Consider the following 15,472-nt stretch of genomic DNA (forward strand, 5'->3'; position numbering starts at 1 on the left):
ATGGACCAAGGGTTTGAGACAGACAAAATGAAATCTTCACACAGCATATAGTAACACTGGATTTCACTCTCATAAAGTGTATAGATTGGAGACAAAACAAAATGGTACCCAGGAATCTTGGCTACAGTCACTGAAATTGTCAGTGTTATTTTAAACAGCCTACGTACAATGGAAAGGATTGTGTACAGATGGAACAGATTAATGCATAAAATAAAGAGAGGTTATTTAATGGATTGAGGATTTGAATGTGCATGTATTCTACAAACTATTCTGAAGTTGTGTACAACTGGGTCAAACAATAAAATAGTTCACAAAATACATACATATTTAAATCCATCAAACCATTAAATAAAATTGTTTGTAAATCCACCATCAACCATGCAGCCAAATTTCCTGTACATCTTAAATTTAGATTTGGAGACCTTTTGGTAAAAACCAACAAATCTAATAAATAATAATTTAAATTTTGCTGTCATGATTCAAGATACTACTTTGTTAGATGGTGCACCACACCAACTCATGAATTCATCATCTGACCTACCAATACATGTGCTTCATACATTAGTATATATTAGCAAATTCTTTCATTAATCTGTTGCATTTATGTACTGCTTAATACTTCAAAAACCTCTAAGCAATGTATGGTCTAACCCCATACCCATAATATATTGTTAAAGCATTAGCACATAAACACAACCTAAAACCAGTAAAACAGTAATAGAAAAACATACTGAGCATTTAAAAGTTAATAAACGTTTTATTAACATTACACATCACAGTATTTTTCCATATAGCACTTGCTTAAATATATAATGCAAAGAAAAAGGCAAAAATTCATTGCAATCATACCTGAGTACAAAATCTATATATACTATCATTAGACTGTTTAGTCTATATATTTGGTAGTGCTTAGAGCTTGTTGCAGTGTTACAACTGATGACACCAAACATACTAAGCCTTATCAGTGCATAACATTGAGCAGTGCATTCATTCAGTTTTTCTTCCCATCCTGTCCTAAGGACTCAGGCCAAGTCACAATTATTTTAACAAAAGACCAAATAAAAACAGATTACTTCATTAGATAGAAATAAAAATTACTCCACCTCCTCTTTACCCTAAGTTCATAAATCATCATTTAGATCCTGGAAATAGTATTGGCTAACACTATCCAATAACTATTTTCTCATCTATTATATTTTATAGCATGATAGAGTGGAAAGAGAAGAATCTGCTTTTAAAAAATATCATACCGTAATAGGAATAAAGGGAGCATTTCATTTAAACCACGATGTTTTGCTGTGCCGTACTATATTCTATAATGTCCTCCCCATATAAAGTGCCTGTATAATTCAATTTGTAAATATTGTACAGAATCCAGTATGCCCTCCCATGTGAGCCAAAAACACTAATGTGTGCATATGGGAAACAAAACATTTCCTGCTCCACCCGGCTGCTTCATTCACAAGCTGCACTGGAGGGTACTCCAACCTGCAGAGTGGCTTTTCAGGAGCTACAAGAACCTGCCGTAGGAAGGAGGATGTGAACACACAGAACCTCAAGCCTCTTGGATTTTGGCCAATGTGCCTTTAAGACGACGATGCAACTATGCACATTTTATATACTGCAGCAGTGTAATAGTGCAGGGTTATTTTTTATATATCCCTCTCCCACATCAATATCTAAATCTTTTATGATTCATACAAAAAGTTCAGAAAAATATTTTCCGGCACATTAAGGCTAAGCAAATAGAATTCATCTGCAATGCCCAAAATTTCAGCTTCAGATGAATTATTGCAATGATTTGCTGGTAGAAACATTCTGTTATAAATTGCCTGAAACACGGACCCTTAATTTTAGGCAATACCTTGCTGCCAGGCCATCTATGTTTAGACTTTAGCAATGTGTAATATATATACAAGACTGGTTCTCTATAGTAAATACAAGATGGCAATGCTGTATCACCTATGGCAAAACAATAGTCACTCTGATTGAAAAGATACCTCTTGTCAGCAATTTACAGCAACTTTGAAAAGGAAGTGGGCTGGTGGTGATTATAGTGATGACTCTGATATAGTTTTGTGCATTCAATATAGGAAAAAGAAGAGATACTGTTTTTTTCTTATTACTACAGCTAGTAATTACACAACCAAGAGTACAAAATCCAGCAAAAAGACAACCCGTGATCTAGAAAGTTTGGAAAATTAAGTTTCATGTTACAGAATTTAAATATTTGCATATTTCCATCCTATTTTGCCTAATCATTTTTATTATAAGAGTGTCATTGACAGATGGTCTTTAGCATGCCCTATAATTAAATATACACCAAATTTAGCAAAGCTTCAACATTGTGAGGTATTCTTTTTTTAGCAGCCACCTAGGCAATAGTGTCTTTTCTGCAACTCTCAAATATCTCAGAGACCAAGTTATGCCTAGCTGGTATTCAGAGTTTCAGCTGCTGTTGAAGATCATGAATCGAGGCAGCTGTGGACTGAAGCTCCTGTGCCACAGTACCTTTATCCAGCAGTTTGATGACTTCAGTCACTCCACTGATTCCCAGCACACAAGGCACACTTAAAAATACTTCAGAGTTTATATTGTAACATCCCTAGAAAAGGCAAAACATAGTATTGGGTATATTAGAATTCCTGGGACCCACAGGATAATGTTTCCTCTATTCTAAAAAAGCAAAATCAGATCAGTCCTATGTTTACCTTCACCATCGTTGATATGGAATGTACTTTCCTTTTATCATTCAATATACTGTCTGCCAGATCAGCTATTGATAGACCAACAGACCAGGATTTTTGGCCTCTTCCTTTCAGAACTTCCATGGCCCTATATAAAAGCAAAAGAATCAGGATTTACAATGCACTTTTAAAGCAAGCAATATGCCCCCTTTATAATCTCCGTACGTCACACGCCGTACGTATCAACAAGCGTGGTACACATTTTTGTAGTGGCCTTGTTCAGATGTTGTGCCAGCCAAACTGTCTAAATGTCTAAATGTGAACAAGCAAGCGTGAGGGTACTTGCAGTAAAAAAAATGCGGCTACTTTGCTCCTCCCATGATTGTCCTACTTCCACACTAGCTATGCCATGCAAAACTATGGTTTGTTTGGCTTCGTACTGCATCTGAACCCAGACTCATGGTTTGTCTGCCTCAGACAAAACACAAATGGTAAGCCAAGAACAAACCATCAGAATACATGTGATGGCTTTCGACCAAGCCAAAGGTTACAGCAAAATGGTTACGTATACCGGTAGATTACATTTTCATGGCAACAGCTCTTGAGCCAAGCAGAGGCTAACTACATTACTTGTTGCTAATTTTATGACTAGCAGCAAAGCGTGTGTGAGGAATTTTACACTCTTGTGTCTGCCCCTCCCCCCCCAACATCCTTAGTCATTACTTCATGGTTTATAAGGTGTTTGCTGTCTAGACTGGGCTACTTTCTCAGGTACAAGACCCTGAGTAAAGTATACATATTTTAAGAATAACACTGCTAACAGATAAAACTTCAACTAGAATTTGATCAAAACGTGTTCAAATAAAAATGGGGTTTGATAGGTCAGTAATGGAAGTTTCCCTTTCATATCATGTTACTAGGGTGTAAATTAAAATTCAGAATTAGGCTGCGTTCCTATATCCATTTATATTGGAATAAGTCCCAGTTAACTCAATGGGACTTACTTCTGATCGTGCTGCCACATGTCTATGTGTTTTACCTGTTAGCTAAGAGATGCTGGGCATTTTGATTTGCTATATCTTCATCCTGATGACTTGTCACTGAATTAGAAGCACTCCAGGCTGCCACTGAATAAGATAAAATTACAACCAATGTTGTTTTTAAACGTTTGCATTTTTATCTTAGGAATAATTTCTCTGTAGAGTGTGTGCTTTCCATTTTGCTTTTAAAGAGACCAATTGTATGATTTTATTGAGAGGAGTACATAACAGATGTACAGAAAACACAGAATGTGCAATAACCTGACAGAGAAGACAAAGAAACTGCATGAGAAGTCAATGACAAAGCAACCACCACCGCAATGGAGTGTAAGCATAAAATATAGAACTGGAGAAGCTGTCTCTGGAACAGAACCACAAACCTCTTGTCTTGGCTATCCATAAAATAAATAAGAGTAATTTAAACTGAAATATCTCCATATACAGTACTTCTATTAAAAAATAAAAGAATCACAATGTTTTCTGAAATTATGTTCTGATACAAAGTACACATGTGGTACCCTAAACTGCATAGTAAACTAAGTAGTAAGTCATCATTTTACCTTTGTTTTCCCCTTGTTCACCAATAATCCAATTATCTTTGCCTCTGATTTGGGCTTTTAATAGGTTTGCAATAATATATTGGAATCTTGCAGAGTCTAGATTACAACCAATTCCGATAACCCGACTTTTAGGAAATCCACTCATCTTCCATGATACATATGTCATTATTTCCACTGTACATTTGACAAAAACACATTGAAAAGGGCAAATGAATAAAGGTTTGCAATCAAGTTATCATTCATCTTTTTGGCAGTGTGGTGTAGTGGTTAAGAGCGATAGACTTGTAATCTGGTGAACTGGGTTCGCGTCTCCGCTCCTCCACATGCAGCTGCTGGGTGACCTTGGGCTAGTCACACTTCTTTGAAGTCTCTCAGCCCCACTCACCTCACAGAGTGTTTGTTGTGGGGGAGGAAGGGAAAGGAGAATGTTAGCCGCTTTGAGACTCCTTCGGGTAGTGATAAAGCGGGATATCAACTCCAAACTCTTCTTCTTCTTCTTCTATCAGTAAATCTATTCATTTTAAAAATAATAGCAACATCTCCAACAAATAACATGAAGGATGTTTTAGTAAATTTGTAATCTTAACCTCACTTTCCTGGAAGTAAGCCCATTTAATTTAACAGTACTTATTTCCGAGGAGACGTGGCTTTGACTGTGCATTATTTTGCACTGCTTAAATATAATTAAGTATTTCACTAAATTGGGTTAACACAATCACACTCTACAACATTTGGTTCTGGTAGAGTTAATTTCTGCTGATTATTATTAGATTCCAACAAAAAATGATGATAAGCTTTGATCTTTCAGAATCACATGTTTCTTCACTGGCATCTCTCAGAATTTATGCCCCAAGAAGCATGTTTGCTCAAAAGGAAGACCTACTGGTTTTAGTGAGACTTTTCCTAGTGCTATGGGATTAAGTAATGAGATTAACCATGCTGCATCAAAACATGCTTGTATACAAATATTTGCAATCACAAAACCATAGAATTGTAGAGTTGGAAGTGACACTGAGGGTCATCTAGTCAACACCCCCCTGCAAATCTCAACTAGCTCGTACGTTACAGGTGGCCATCCAACCTCTGCTTAAAAATCTCCAAGGAAGGAGAGTCCACCACCTCTTGTAGGAGTGTGTTCCACTGTCGGACAGCGTTTACTGTCATAAATGTCTTCCTGATGTTCAGTCGGAATCTCCTTTCTTGAAACTTGAATCAGGGAAGTACTAGTTTTCCAGTTACTCACTTCTCTAAAGGAAAATGTCAAAAGACTTATTCCATATGTGTGTCAAGATATACACAACACACAAAAGGGAACTTTCTGGCCTAGTTTTCTACATTGTCACAATACTTGACCACAAGATAGCAAACAGACAACACCCTGAAGTTTCTGTAAATAAATATGTTTATTAAGTATGAGAATATTCATTACAAAGCACATTATATCCAGGGAGCAATAAATCATAAAAAGGTAAGTGTTGCCATACCTGGTTGAGAAGCCACAAGCAGTACACTTTGTTGGCTATAATGTGCTACTGAAGGAATGATGCCTCTGAACAGTTCAACATTGCTCTGTACAACATCCAGATAAGACTGAGCATTGCCTAAAGAATTCACTGTTAGCACCACCAGCTTCGAGCCTGCTGAGGCGGAAAAATCTAAGAACACAAAGAAAGAATTTCTGCACATGTCAAGGCTAGAGTATAAGACCTATTTCATTTATTTTTTTAAGTCCATGAACTGGACACGTAAACTTTTGTTTTATCTAAAGATACAGGGTCGTATCCAATGCTGTGGAGTTCAACTTGTGCAATGGGACTCCCCCTTCCTTTCCTCTCCTCTCCTCGCATGCCCTCAGAATCTGCTCCAAAGGGTTCTCCGACCCAGAGGATGCAAGAGGTGCTGCAGAGGAGAAGACAGGAAAGTTCTAGGGTGCAAGCAGAACAGCAGTGTTGGATATGACCCATACGAGCGTAAAGGTAAAGGTAAAGGGACCCCTGACCATCAGGTCCAGTCGTGTCCGACTCTGGGGTTGCGGCGCTCATCTCGCTTTATAGGCCAAGGGAGCCGGCGTTTGTCCGCAGACAGCTTCCGGGTCATGTGGCCAGCATGACAAAGCCGCTTCTGGCGAACCAGAGCAGCACACGGAAACGCCGTTTACCTTCCCGCTGGAGCAGTCCCTATTTATCTACTTGCACTTTGATGTGCTTTCGAACTGCTAGGTGGGCAGGAGCTGGGACCGAGCAACGGGAGCTCACCCCGTGGCAGGGATTCGAACCGCCGACCTTCTGATCAGCAAGCCCTAGACTCTGTGGTTTAACCCACAGCGCCAAAGGAGTCGCTAATTAAGCACTGTGCCACAACTTTCTCAGGCGTGTGTCTCAGGCACATATCTCCTGCCTTTCTTTCATCATGGAACCCATCTGTACACATGGTCTTCCATCCAGGCTCTGGCTACACTCAAACTTCCTTAGCTTCATCACATGGTGCCTTCATGTGCTTTCAGACATTATTGCTACGAGTGAAATGTTCTTACCAACGATTCCAATAATTACTTAGAAAGTTCACTTGAAGTATACATTGGGGGGGGGGGGAACGGGACGGGACCACCACACACATCTCATAAACTAACACAATACCTCTGCTGATTTCCACATTAGGCAAGGCAAAGATTTCCAGGTCCATAGCTGCTCCTTTCATGGTACCTTCTGAGCAGTCCAAGACAACCACTCTGTCAGCAACACCCTGGTACAAATTGAAAGCAAAGAAGTAATTATTCAGTGGAGAAAAGATAGAATGGTGTTCTGAAAGGGCTTAATACAACTCTGATTTATTTATTTAAATGCTGACATACAATCCTATTTTCTACATAAACTGCTGTTAAATTTAAGCCAACAGCTATTCTCTCCCATCACACCAGTCATCTGTTTGCATCAAGTTGCCTCTGCTAGAGACAATGTGCCTCTGAATCCCAATTGCTGGGAATCAAAAGTGGGAAGAGTGCTGCTCTGCTCCGATCCTGCTTGCAGGTTTCCCATAGTCATTGCATTGGCCACCGTGAGAACAGGATGCTGGACTAAATGGGCCTTTGGCTTGATCCAGCAGCCAGGCTCTCCTGAAGATGGTCAGGGGCATAATTCGGCAGGCATTAAACATGCACTGAAATCCTTTCCATAGAACTCAGTAGGATGCCTGGATCATGACAAAATGCTTGAGAGATTCACAGAGCAATCTAAAACTCACCAGGGCAGCAGGTGAGTGGCAGATCCATGCTGAAAGCAACTGTGCTAGTAGCTTTCCAGCTGCTTATTTTAGCCTGCTAAAAGTCCATACAGGCTGAATTCTGTTGGTGCTATTGGAAAATACACAGTTTAAGACAGCATGTGCCAACTAAAAGCTATGGTTACCATGTGCTGAGAAGTTATGCAAATAGACCCTCAATGCGCAGTCCTTTGTAGGCTTACTCATAAATACATCCCACTCTGTTCAACAGGCCTGCTCCAAAGTAAATGCATATGGCACCTACTTCTGAATAAAGACACACAAGATGGCACTATTAATTGCTTAGGCAATCCATCGGCTCCAATCCTAATTTAAACCTACTTCATGGAGAAGAGAGCACTAGTTGTTCGTTCCTAGATATTTTCAAGAATAATTATTTTATCCCAGTTTGGAATCATTACAGAAGCAATCACAGTGGTCATTTCACGTAAAGTATATATCTATACCTTTGCTGAAATAGCCAGTGCACAAGCAAGGCCCAGATCACCTGCTCCAATCACTGTAACTTTGTTAAATCCTCCATCATTTTTCTTTCCCTCTCCCTTGGACTGAATGTTGTCTTCACCTAAAATAACATATAACATATAGTCATTAATATAAACAAATGCGCTCAACTTGGAAAGTTGCATGGAAAATGACTGGATCTAATGGAACAAACCAACCAAAAAGGTTTAAATGAAACTATGGTGGTCTGTGGAGGACAAGGACATATTGTACAGCCTTCTTCATATGAACGCTAATTTCAAACCGAAGAAGAGCCCTGTTGGATCAGACCAAAAGTTCAGCCATTTCTCACAATGGCAAGCCAGATGCTTCAGGGATAATGGGAGGATGATAGCCATCTCTTGCTATTGTTCCTCAATGACCACCGTTTATCAATGACTGAATCCTGCACAGAAAATTCCCAAAGATGATGCAAAGATGATGCATACCTTCAGTGATTTTTGCAATGTAAGAGAGCAGCTCTGACTGTCTGGCTGCATCTGAAGATGATAATGAGAACAGAGGGAGCTCCTCTTCAAATTTTGCGCTCATTTCCTTTAATAACCCTATGATCATGGACTGCGGCTGAAACATATATAACAACAATTAGCCTCCTCCTCATCTTATTATGATATCCTTTCACATAAGTCTTAAAGCGATTTGCAAGCCTCCAACAAGAGCAACTAAAAATAGGTTCCTAAACATCACTAACAAAACATTTTAAGGCAGAGACTTAGAAACAAAACAGAATGAAAAATCCAGCTGGAAAAGCTTCTTGAAACAAAAATGTATTCAGTAGTTTCCGGAAACTACAGGCAGCAGGCACCTGTTGTATCTCAATATAATAATAATAATAATAATAATAATAATAATAATAATAATTTATTTATACCCTACCCATCTGGCTGAGTTTCCTCAGCCACTCTGGGCGGCTCCCAATCGAGTATTAAAAACAATACACCATTAAATATTTAAAAACTTCTCTAAATAGGGCTGCCTTCAGATGTCTTTTAAAAAAAGGATAGTTGCTTATTTCCTTGACATCTGATGAGAGGGTGTTACACAGGGCGGGCGCCACTACTGAGAAGGCCTTCTGTCTGGTTCCACAAAACAGGGGCAGCCACATTGAAATGTCTGCTCTCAGTTATTGTGGGCTCCTGATATTTTAGAGACTTAAAGGAGAGACTCTTCCATAAAACACAGCTAACCACTTTGTGTGTAAAGGGCAATGTGCTCTTTCATGGAACCTGGTCCAAAGCTGTAGAGATTATATGTCAGTACCAGAGCCTTTAACGTAGCCTGGTACCACAATTTTAGATAACGAACAAAAATGCCTTAAAAGGAAAAAAAAGGGCAGCTCTCCACATGCCTAAATGGACTGAAAATCTGAAGCACTTTATGTACAATTACTGTGCATAGGCCTTATCAAATTTCCCCCTTCATAGCTACATAAGCCAGTTAAAAACTTTTCCCCAGAGAAGCAGAATCAAGATAGGGGCTACACAGAAAGGAGCAGGCCTTTCTTACAGGGATAGGGGCGTAAGAGGATCATGACCCATCCCCGTGGGAAACTCTGAGTGCCTTTTCTTTTGCAAGTGCGGTTTTTGCCAGTCATTCATAGAAATGAAAAAGTAAAGCACTTTGTTTGGGGGGCACTGTTAGACAAAACACTGCCCCCTGCAATAATGCTGGTTGGCCATGCCTCTGCTGACAGAGAACCTGCAGGCCATCACTATAAATACACACAACTTTTGCTAGTCCAATAAAATAGCCTCTACTTTCTCTCACATTGCATCTGGCATGATGACAGCTCATGTTAAAAGGCACGTTTTTACACAATTAAGGTACACAATATGAATGACATTAAATTAAGACTAAGACAAACACTGTAAACCGATTTTAGTAAAGCAATAATACTATTTTACATGACATGCACAGACATCCCTTACATGACTCCAGTTTTGTAGATAGGGCAAGTATATCCTTCCCCGGGCATCTACATGCTTTCCTACAGAAATCCCCATGTTTGCAGTGGGCTTTAAGAAGCAGATTGGAGGAGTAAAAGGATGAGAATCTAAAATCCATAGGAAAATTGGAATGTTGTACAAATTACCTGTCAAAATACAAAACATAAGCAACTATCAACAACCACTGCTTCTTGACTGGTCATGTATACTTCTTAAATTTCACACATGGGTGGGCATATTGTAGTATCTATTGTGCTTTGTTTTTCACTAGAACCCCAAAGTCCATGATCTGGAGCCATAGGCTAAGAAGGCAAACATATACAGTCCAGAAATTTATTTTAAATGCCAGAACTGAGTTCACAGTCTTTTCACACAGAAAAAATCCACTCCTGGTTTGATATATTTACTTATTTAAAGAATGTATATGCAGCCCATCATTATAAATACTTTCAGGGCAGCTTACAAAAGATATACAATTGATATCAAACAGGCGTCGTCACCATATTCTTTTCAGTGCCTGCTGAAGACGTTCTTATTTAAACAAGATGTTTAGAAAGTTTGTATGAGTTTTAAGTTGTTTTAGTCTATTCTATTGTGGTTTTAAGAGCCACTATTGGTCTTGTCTGCTCAATCCACTGCAGCCTGGCTTCACATGTCCTCACATGGTTTAGCCGGCCAGTCAAAGCTGTTTCCTGGGGTGTGGTTGCTGTCTCATGCTGACAGCTTCTAGGAGCCACAGATGAAATATGAGTAAAGGGTGGGAACCAAAGGTGGACAAACTCCCCCAGAGGGAGCATGATGTGTCACCCACCAGAGGTACTACCCAGCCCCAAACATCCCATCCCACTTGCACTTCCCAATGTATTATTGGGTAGCAAACAAAAATATAGTGAACAACTTACCCTGGTATTTCACTGGAACAGTGCCACTGCAATTCAAAAGGTCTTTCTGGGAACCATCCTTAAAAGCTATAAAGTTCAGAACATTAATTTGTATGCACTTATAGATTACATTTTTTGTCAGTAGCAGACAGCACAGTGAGACTGCCTTGCTCACTTGAGCACCTTTTGGTTGCACAGCTGCTGTGTACTGTGACCGGGGGGGGGGGGGGGAGAGAGACGCTGCTAAGGTTGGCACAGTGCAAAAGCACTGGTGGAGTGTATCCGGCACTCCTGCCAGCAGGTTGGTACTGTGGAGATCTGTGCCCTCCCCCTCTCCATCTCAGTATGCAGCAGGACACAGCCAGAGGGAGTGTCACATAAGGGGCACATCTGATATCAGAGCCAGATAACTCATTATTTTAAATGTTTATACACACCAGTCTTTTTAAAACAACAAAGAAATCACGACAGCAAAATAAAAAGAGCATGTAAAATACAATACAGCCAGAAAGGAAAATAAAACAACTTCATTGGTTTGCTGCTATTTGCTTTATTTTCCTTCCTGGCAGCAAGTAGCAGCAAACCAATACAAAGCTCACTCTACCACCCCAAACTTCATAAAGGAGCAACAGTAAAGTGATTACTTAACTCAGGCACCCCCAAACTCGGCCCTCCAGCTGTTTTGGGATTTCAGCTCCCATCATCCCTGACCACTGATCCTGTTGGCTAGGGATGGTAGGAGTTGTAGTCCCAAAACAGCCTGAGGGCCGAGTTTGGGGATGCCTGACTTAACTGTTGAAGGTTAAAATTTTTACACAAGGTGAAAGCACACTCACTTGGGAGTAAGCCCTACTGAATACTGTGGGTTTACTTTCTAGTAAATATACATAGGATTGTGCTGCAGATAATATTGTCAATAATGAACGTAAGTAACTGGAGTGGATTCCTTACTTGAAATTACTTGCATTGACTGCTGTTCAAACTTTTATATTAATCACTATACAAAACAACAACATTTTTCACACAATCATTTTTCCAATGGGCCAAAATAATAGACGTTACTCTTACTGTAAGTATTCATGGCAAATGTGGTGTTTGGGTACGACTCATGTATGCTCTTCAGTTCTTCTATGGTCAGATCTCGGAATTTATACTGGAGAAAGAACAAGGATAATTTTATTATTTTAAGCAATATTATATTGATGCACCCTGCCTTTAAAACTTGTCATCGTTATTAAGCAATTTAGCTTCACAGCTGAAATTGGAAGTCTAAACCACTGATTCTTCTGAACTGGAAACCTAATTCGCTTCAGTATCAATACAGCCCATTCCCATGTGAAAGTCATGCTGTGTAGATCTGCGTTTATTAGAATGACTGCACCTTCCTTTAATTTCACCTTTGTTAGCAGTACCTTTTCAGATGTGCATTGAGTTAAAGCACTATGGATAAAATTCTGCTCACATTTGTTCTTTAAAACATGCACACACCACTTTTAAGTACCGGGTATGTAAAGCAGGGGTGGGGAATCGAATCGGGCCAGATCCAGAATTGGCAAACCCTCCACAGTAAGTTACAGGTAGGTAGCCGTGTTGGTCTGCCGTAGTCGAAGCAAAATAATAAAATTCCTTACAGTAGCACCTTAGAGACCAACTAAGTTTGTTATTGGTATGAGCTTTCGTGTGCATGCACACTTCTTCAGATACCAGTATCTGGTGCTACTGGAAGGAATTTTTTTACAGGGTATTTTGTTTCCTCCACAGTAAGGTTACCAGACGTTCCTGTTTCCTGGGGACAGTCCCCAGATTTACAAATCAGTCCCCTGATAAAATCCACTGAATTCCACTGAAGTTGAAAAGTGTCCCTGGATTCATTGAAAAAAATCTGGTAACCTTACTCCACAGGGCTAGTTGAACAGGTAGGAAGAGCTGCCTGTCAGTCACTTGATGTCATATGACTCTAAGTGCACTCCCAGTTCTTCATTGGCAGCCATAGCTTTGAACTCACCTTCCAAACATTATTGCCATCATAACTGCAACACAGATTACACGTATTTAACACACGGAAGACTGGGCTTCCTTCAGAGCCACATACATAGGATTCTGCTGCTAGAGCAGAGATGGGGAACCTGTGACCCTCCTGAATGACAACTAGGGCTGCCGTGCGATAGGTTTCTAGAGATCCCTACACCCTGCGTCAAGGAGCAAGTTCTGCATTTCCAGGGCAGCTGACCTAGGAGCGCTGCATGCAGAAGCCTGTGCCCTAAATACACCCTACGATGAGGCCTTGCTTACATCCCTGCCGGCAGCGTTGGCAACTTGGCACACATATTTCGGCAGTCTAAAGAGCCACCCTCAGCCACGGCCATGTTGCAACCCTACATATAACTTGTGGTGAGCAGGCAGGCAGCTTGCAACAGCCTCTTCATCGGGGACATCCCGAGTGACTCGACGGCAAAGCGGCGCCCATGGGAAGCCGACGGGGGGAGTCGCTCCCTCGGGCCGCCCACCCGGCGCGCGGAGAGAAGCGCCCGCGCAAGCCCATCCCGCCGCCGCCCGCCTTGCCTTGCTCAGCCACTTCCTCAGCTGCTCCTCCGAGAACTCCATCGCCGGCGGCCCGCGCGAGGAGGAGGCCCAAGCGCCGCTTCCTGCTGCTGGCCCGCCTGGAAAGGCGAGCCGACCGGCCGCGCGGCCTCTCCCAGTTCCTCCTTTTCCCCAGGCCCGCCCCTTGCTTAGGTAGACTGCCTAGGGGGTTTTAAGCCAAGGAAGCGGCGGTGCCGCACCTTGTGGGGAAGCGGGTTGCTTCTCCCCCCCGGCGAGGCGCGAAGCCTGAGCTTGAACCCAAGGCTGGAGCCGGATTTAGGTTTGATGAGGCCCTAAGCTACTGAAGGTAATGGGACCCTTTAGATGTCCAGCTGTCCTTTGTCAACAACAAATTGTGGCTGTTTTCTGTGTTGAATACATGCTATATGGTAATTTATGGACCTAATAGGTATCTAAAGCCATTTGCACATGTTGCCATGCAACCAGTCCATGCAGAATGTAGGCACCCTATATATAGACACGAGCAAACCAGTGGTATTTTAGGGACCAGGCTAGCAGGCAGGGCCCATTACTTACATCATAGGAGCCTACACAACACAAAACACTGTTGCTGTATGCAGGTTTTATTTTGTTTTCTTATATTAGGAAATGCAGGGGCGGAGGAAGCCTCTGCGCTGCCTGGGGCGGGGGTGGTGCAGAGGCACCCCCCTGGGGGAGGGGCACAACGTGTGCGTCGTGACGTCGTCGTGACGTCACGACGCACGTGGGTGCCGCTGAAAGCGGCTTTTTCTGTGCGAGGGGCGGGCCAGCGAGGAGGGGGTGTCATGCCAGCAACAAGCGTGATGCCCCCCCTTGCTGGCCCACCCCCCCACCGAAAAAAGTCGCGGGAAGGGGAAAAAAGGGAAGCAGAGCAGGCGGTTGAATGCACCTGCTCTGCTTCCCCTTTTCCCCCTTTCAGCAGCTGTTTTTCAGCCCGAGAGGCGGGCCAGTGAGGAGGGGGCATCACGCTTGTCCCTAGCATGACGCCCCCTCCTCACTGGCCCACTCCCCGCCGAAAGAAACCGCTGGGAGTGGGGAAAGGGAAGCAGAGCAGGCGCATTCAAGCGCCTGCTTTGCCTCCCCTTTTCCCCCTTCCAGCGGCTTTTTTTCTATGCGGATGGATTGCGTCTGTAAGTAGAGGTACCACTGTATTTAAAATATTTTTGCACCTGTCGGGGGTCATCTTATACGCTGGGTGGAGATTCTGCGGTCGAGTATATCTCAAACTCTATATTTTAACTGGAAAAGTTGGGGGGGCGTCTTATACCCCCAGTCGTCTTATACGCCGGAAAATACGGTAGCTTTGAAAGGAACACCAGAAAACAGCAGTGCTGGTCAAAACCCCATAACCATTCCATACTCCCTTCACCTTTTCACTTTTCAACGCCTCACCTGCCTTCATGCTGACTCTGCTTTTTTACACCCCAATGGGAGATGTTGTGTTAAGATACAAACAGGCTCAGGCCTTGCAGACCCCAGACCCATACATTCCATTTCCACAGCATGAATGGTGCTATAGTTGGTAAGAAAAGAGAAAATGCTTCACAAAATAGCACAATGACAGCAGCCCCAGTAGCAAGCTGCTCTGCTTGTTATGCCCATTGCGCCAGCTGGTCCCTGGTGAGGTATCCTTGGTTGGCTTAGCCCTCCAAGGCCTGGGGCAAGTGTACCTTGCTGCCCCTCCTCTCTGCATGGACCTGGTGGCCAATAGGAGAGAAAACTGAAGTTGACTGGCTGACCACTCCCAAGAGTTAAAAATGTTGGGAACCACTAACTTAAGGAAACTTAAGTTTTTAAATTTTGTTTCTGATTTGAAACTATTCTCCACCCCCACCCCTGTAAATGTAGCTTATAAAAACTCCAAACCAAAATGAAATAGTGTATTTAAACAAAAACTTTTGTAACTCTTGTATCTATCTGAAATGCCTTTGGTTCTATCAGAGAAACCATTTTGCTGATGTCATCCTGGTTGACTCAATTGTTACATAACAAATG

The 15,472-nt window shown here is 41.9% G+C and overlaps 1 protein-coding gene across 2 annotated transcripts; it reads right to left on the minus strand.

Moving 5' to 3' along the window:
* Window positions 1–2,294: 2,294 nt before the first annotated feature.
* On the minus strand, window positions 2,295–13,558 carry UEVLD (UEV and lactate/malate dehyrogenase domains). 2 transcript variants are annotated; one of them, XM_033154057.1, is made up of 12 exons: window positions 13,460–13,558; window positions 11,966–12,050; window positions 10,919–10,984; window positions 9,999–10,162; window positions 8,499–8,634; window positions 8,013–8,131; window positions 6,924–7,029; window positions 5,772–5,942; window positions 4,288–4,461; window positions 3,727–3,814; window positions 2,712–2,835; window positions 2,295–2,605 (listed from the first exon to the last, which is right to left on the minus strand). In XM_033154057.1, the coding sequence occupies exons 1-12, from the start codon at window positions 13,499–13,501 to the stop codon at window positions 2,441–2,443; spliced, it is 1,440 nt and encodes a 479-aa protein (XP_033009948.1). In that variant the 5' UTR covers window positions 13,502–13,558; the 3' UTR covers window positions 2,295–2,440. The 2 variants fall into 2 exon arrangements, with proteins under 2 accessions (XP_033009948.1, XP_033009953.1); XM_033154062.1 differs by lacking the exon at window positions 13,460–13,558 and adding an exon at window positions 12,903–12,921.
* Window positions 13,559–15,472: the final 1,914 nt, after the last annotated feature.

This window comes from Lacerta agilis, chromosome 1 (genome assembly GCF_009819535.1).
Source record: "Lacerta agilis isolate rLacAgi1 chromosome 1, rLacAgi1.pri, whole genome shotgun sequence".
Lineage (NCBI taxonomy): Eukaryota > Metazoa > Chordata > Lepidosauria > Squamata > Lacertidae > Lacerta > Lacerta agilis.

Excerpts from the sequence above, each read along its gene's own strand:
- UEVLD (XM_033154057.1), bottom strand. The coding sequence starts at position 13,501 with ATGGAGTTCTCGGAGGAGCAGCTGAGGAAGTGGCTGAGCAAG. Across the intron at positions 7,030-8,012 it reads CACTGGCTATTTCAGCAAAG|GGTGTTGCTGACAGAGTGGT; the intron begins GTATAGATATAT and ends AATTTGTACCAG. Across the intron at positions 2,606-2,711 it reads CCATATCAACGATGGTGAAG|GGATGTTACAATATAAACTC; the intron begins GTAAACATAGGA and ends TGCCTTTTCTAG.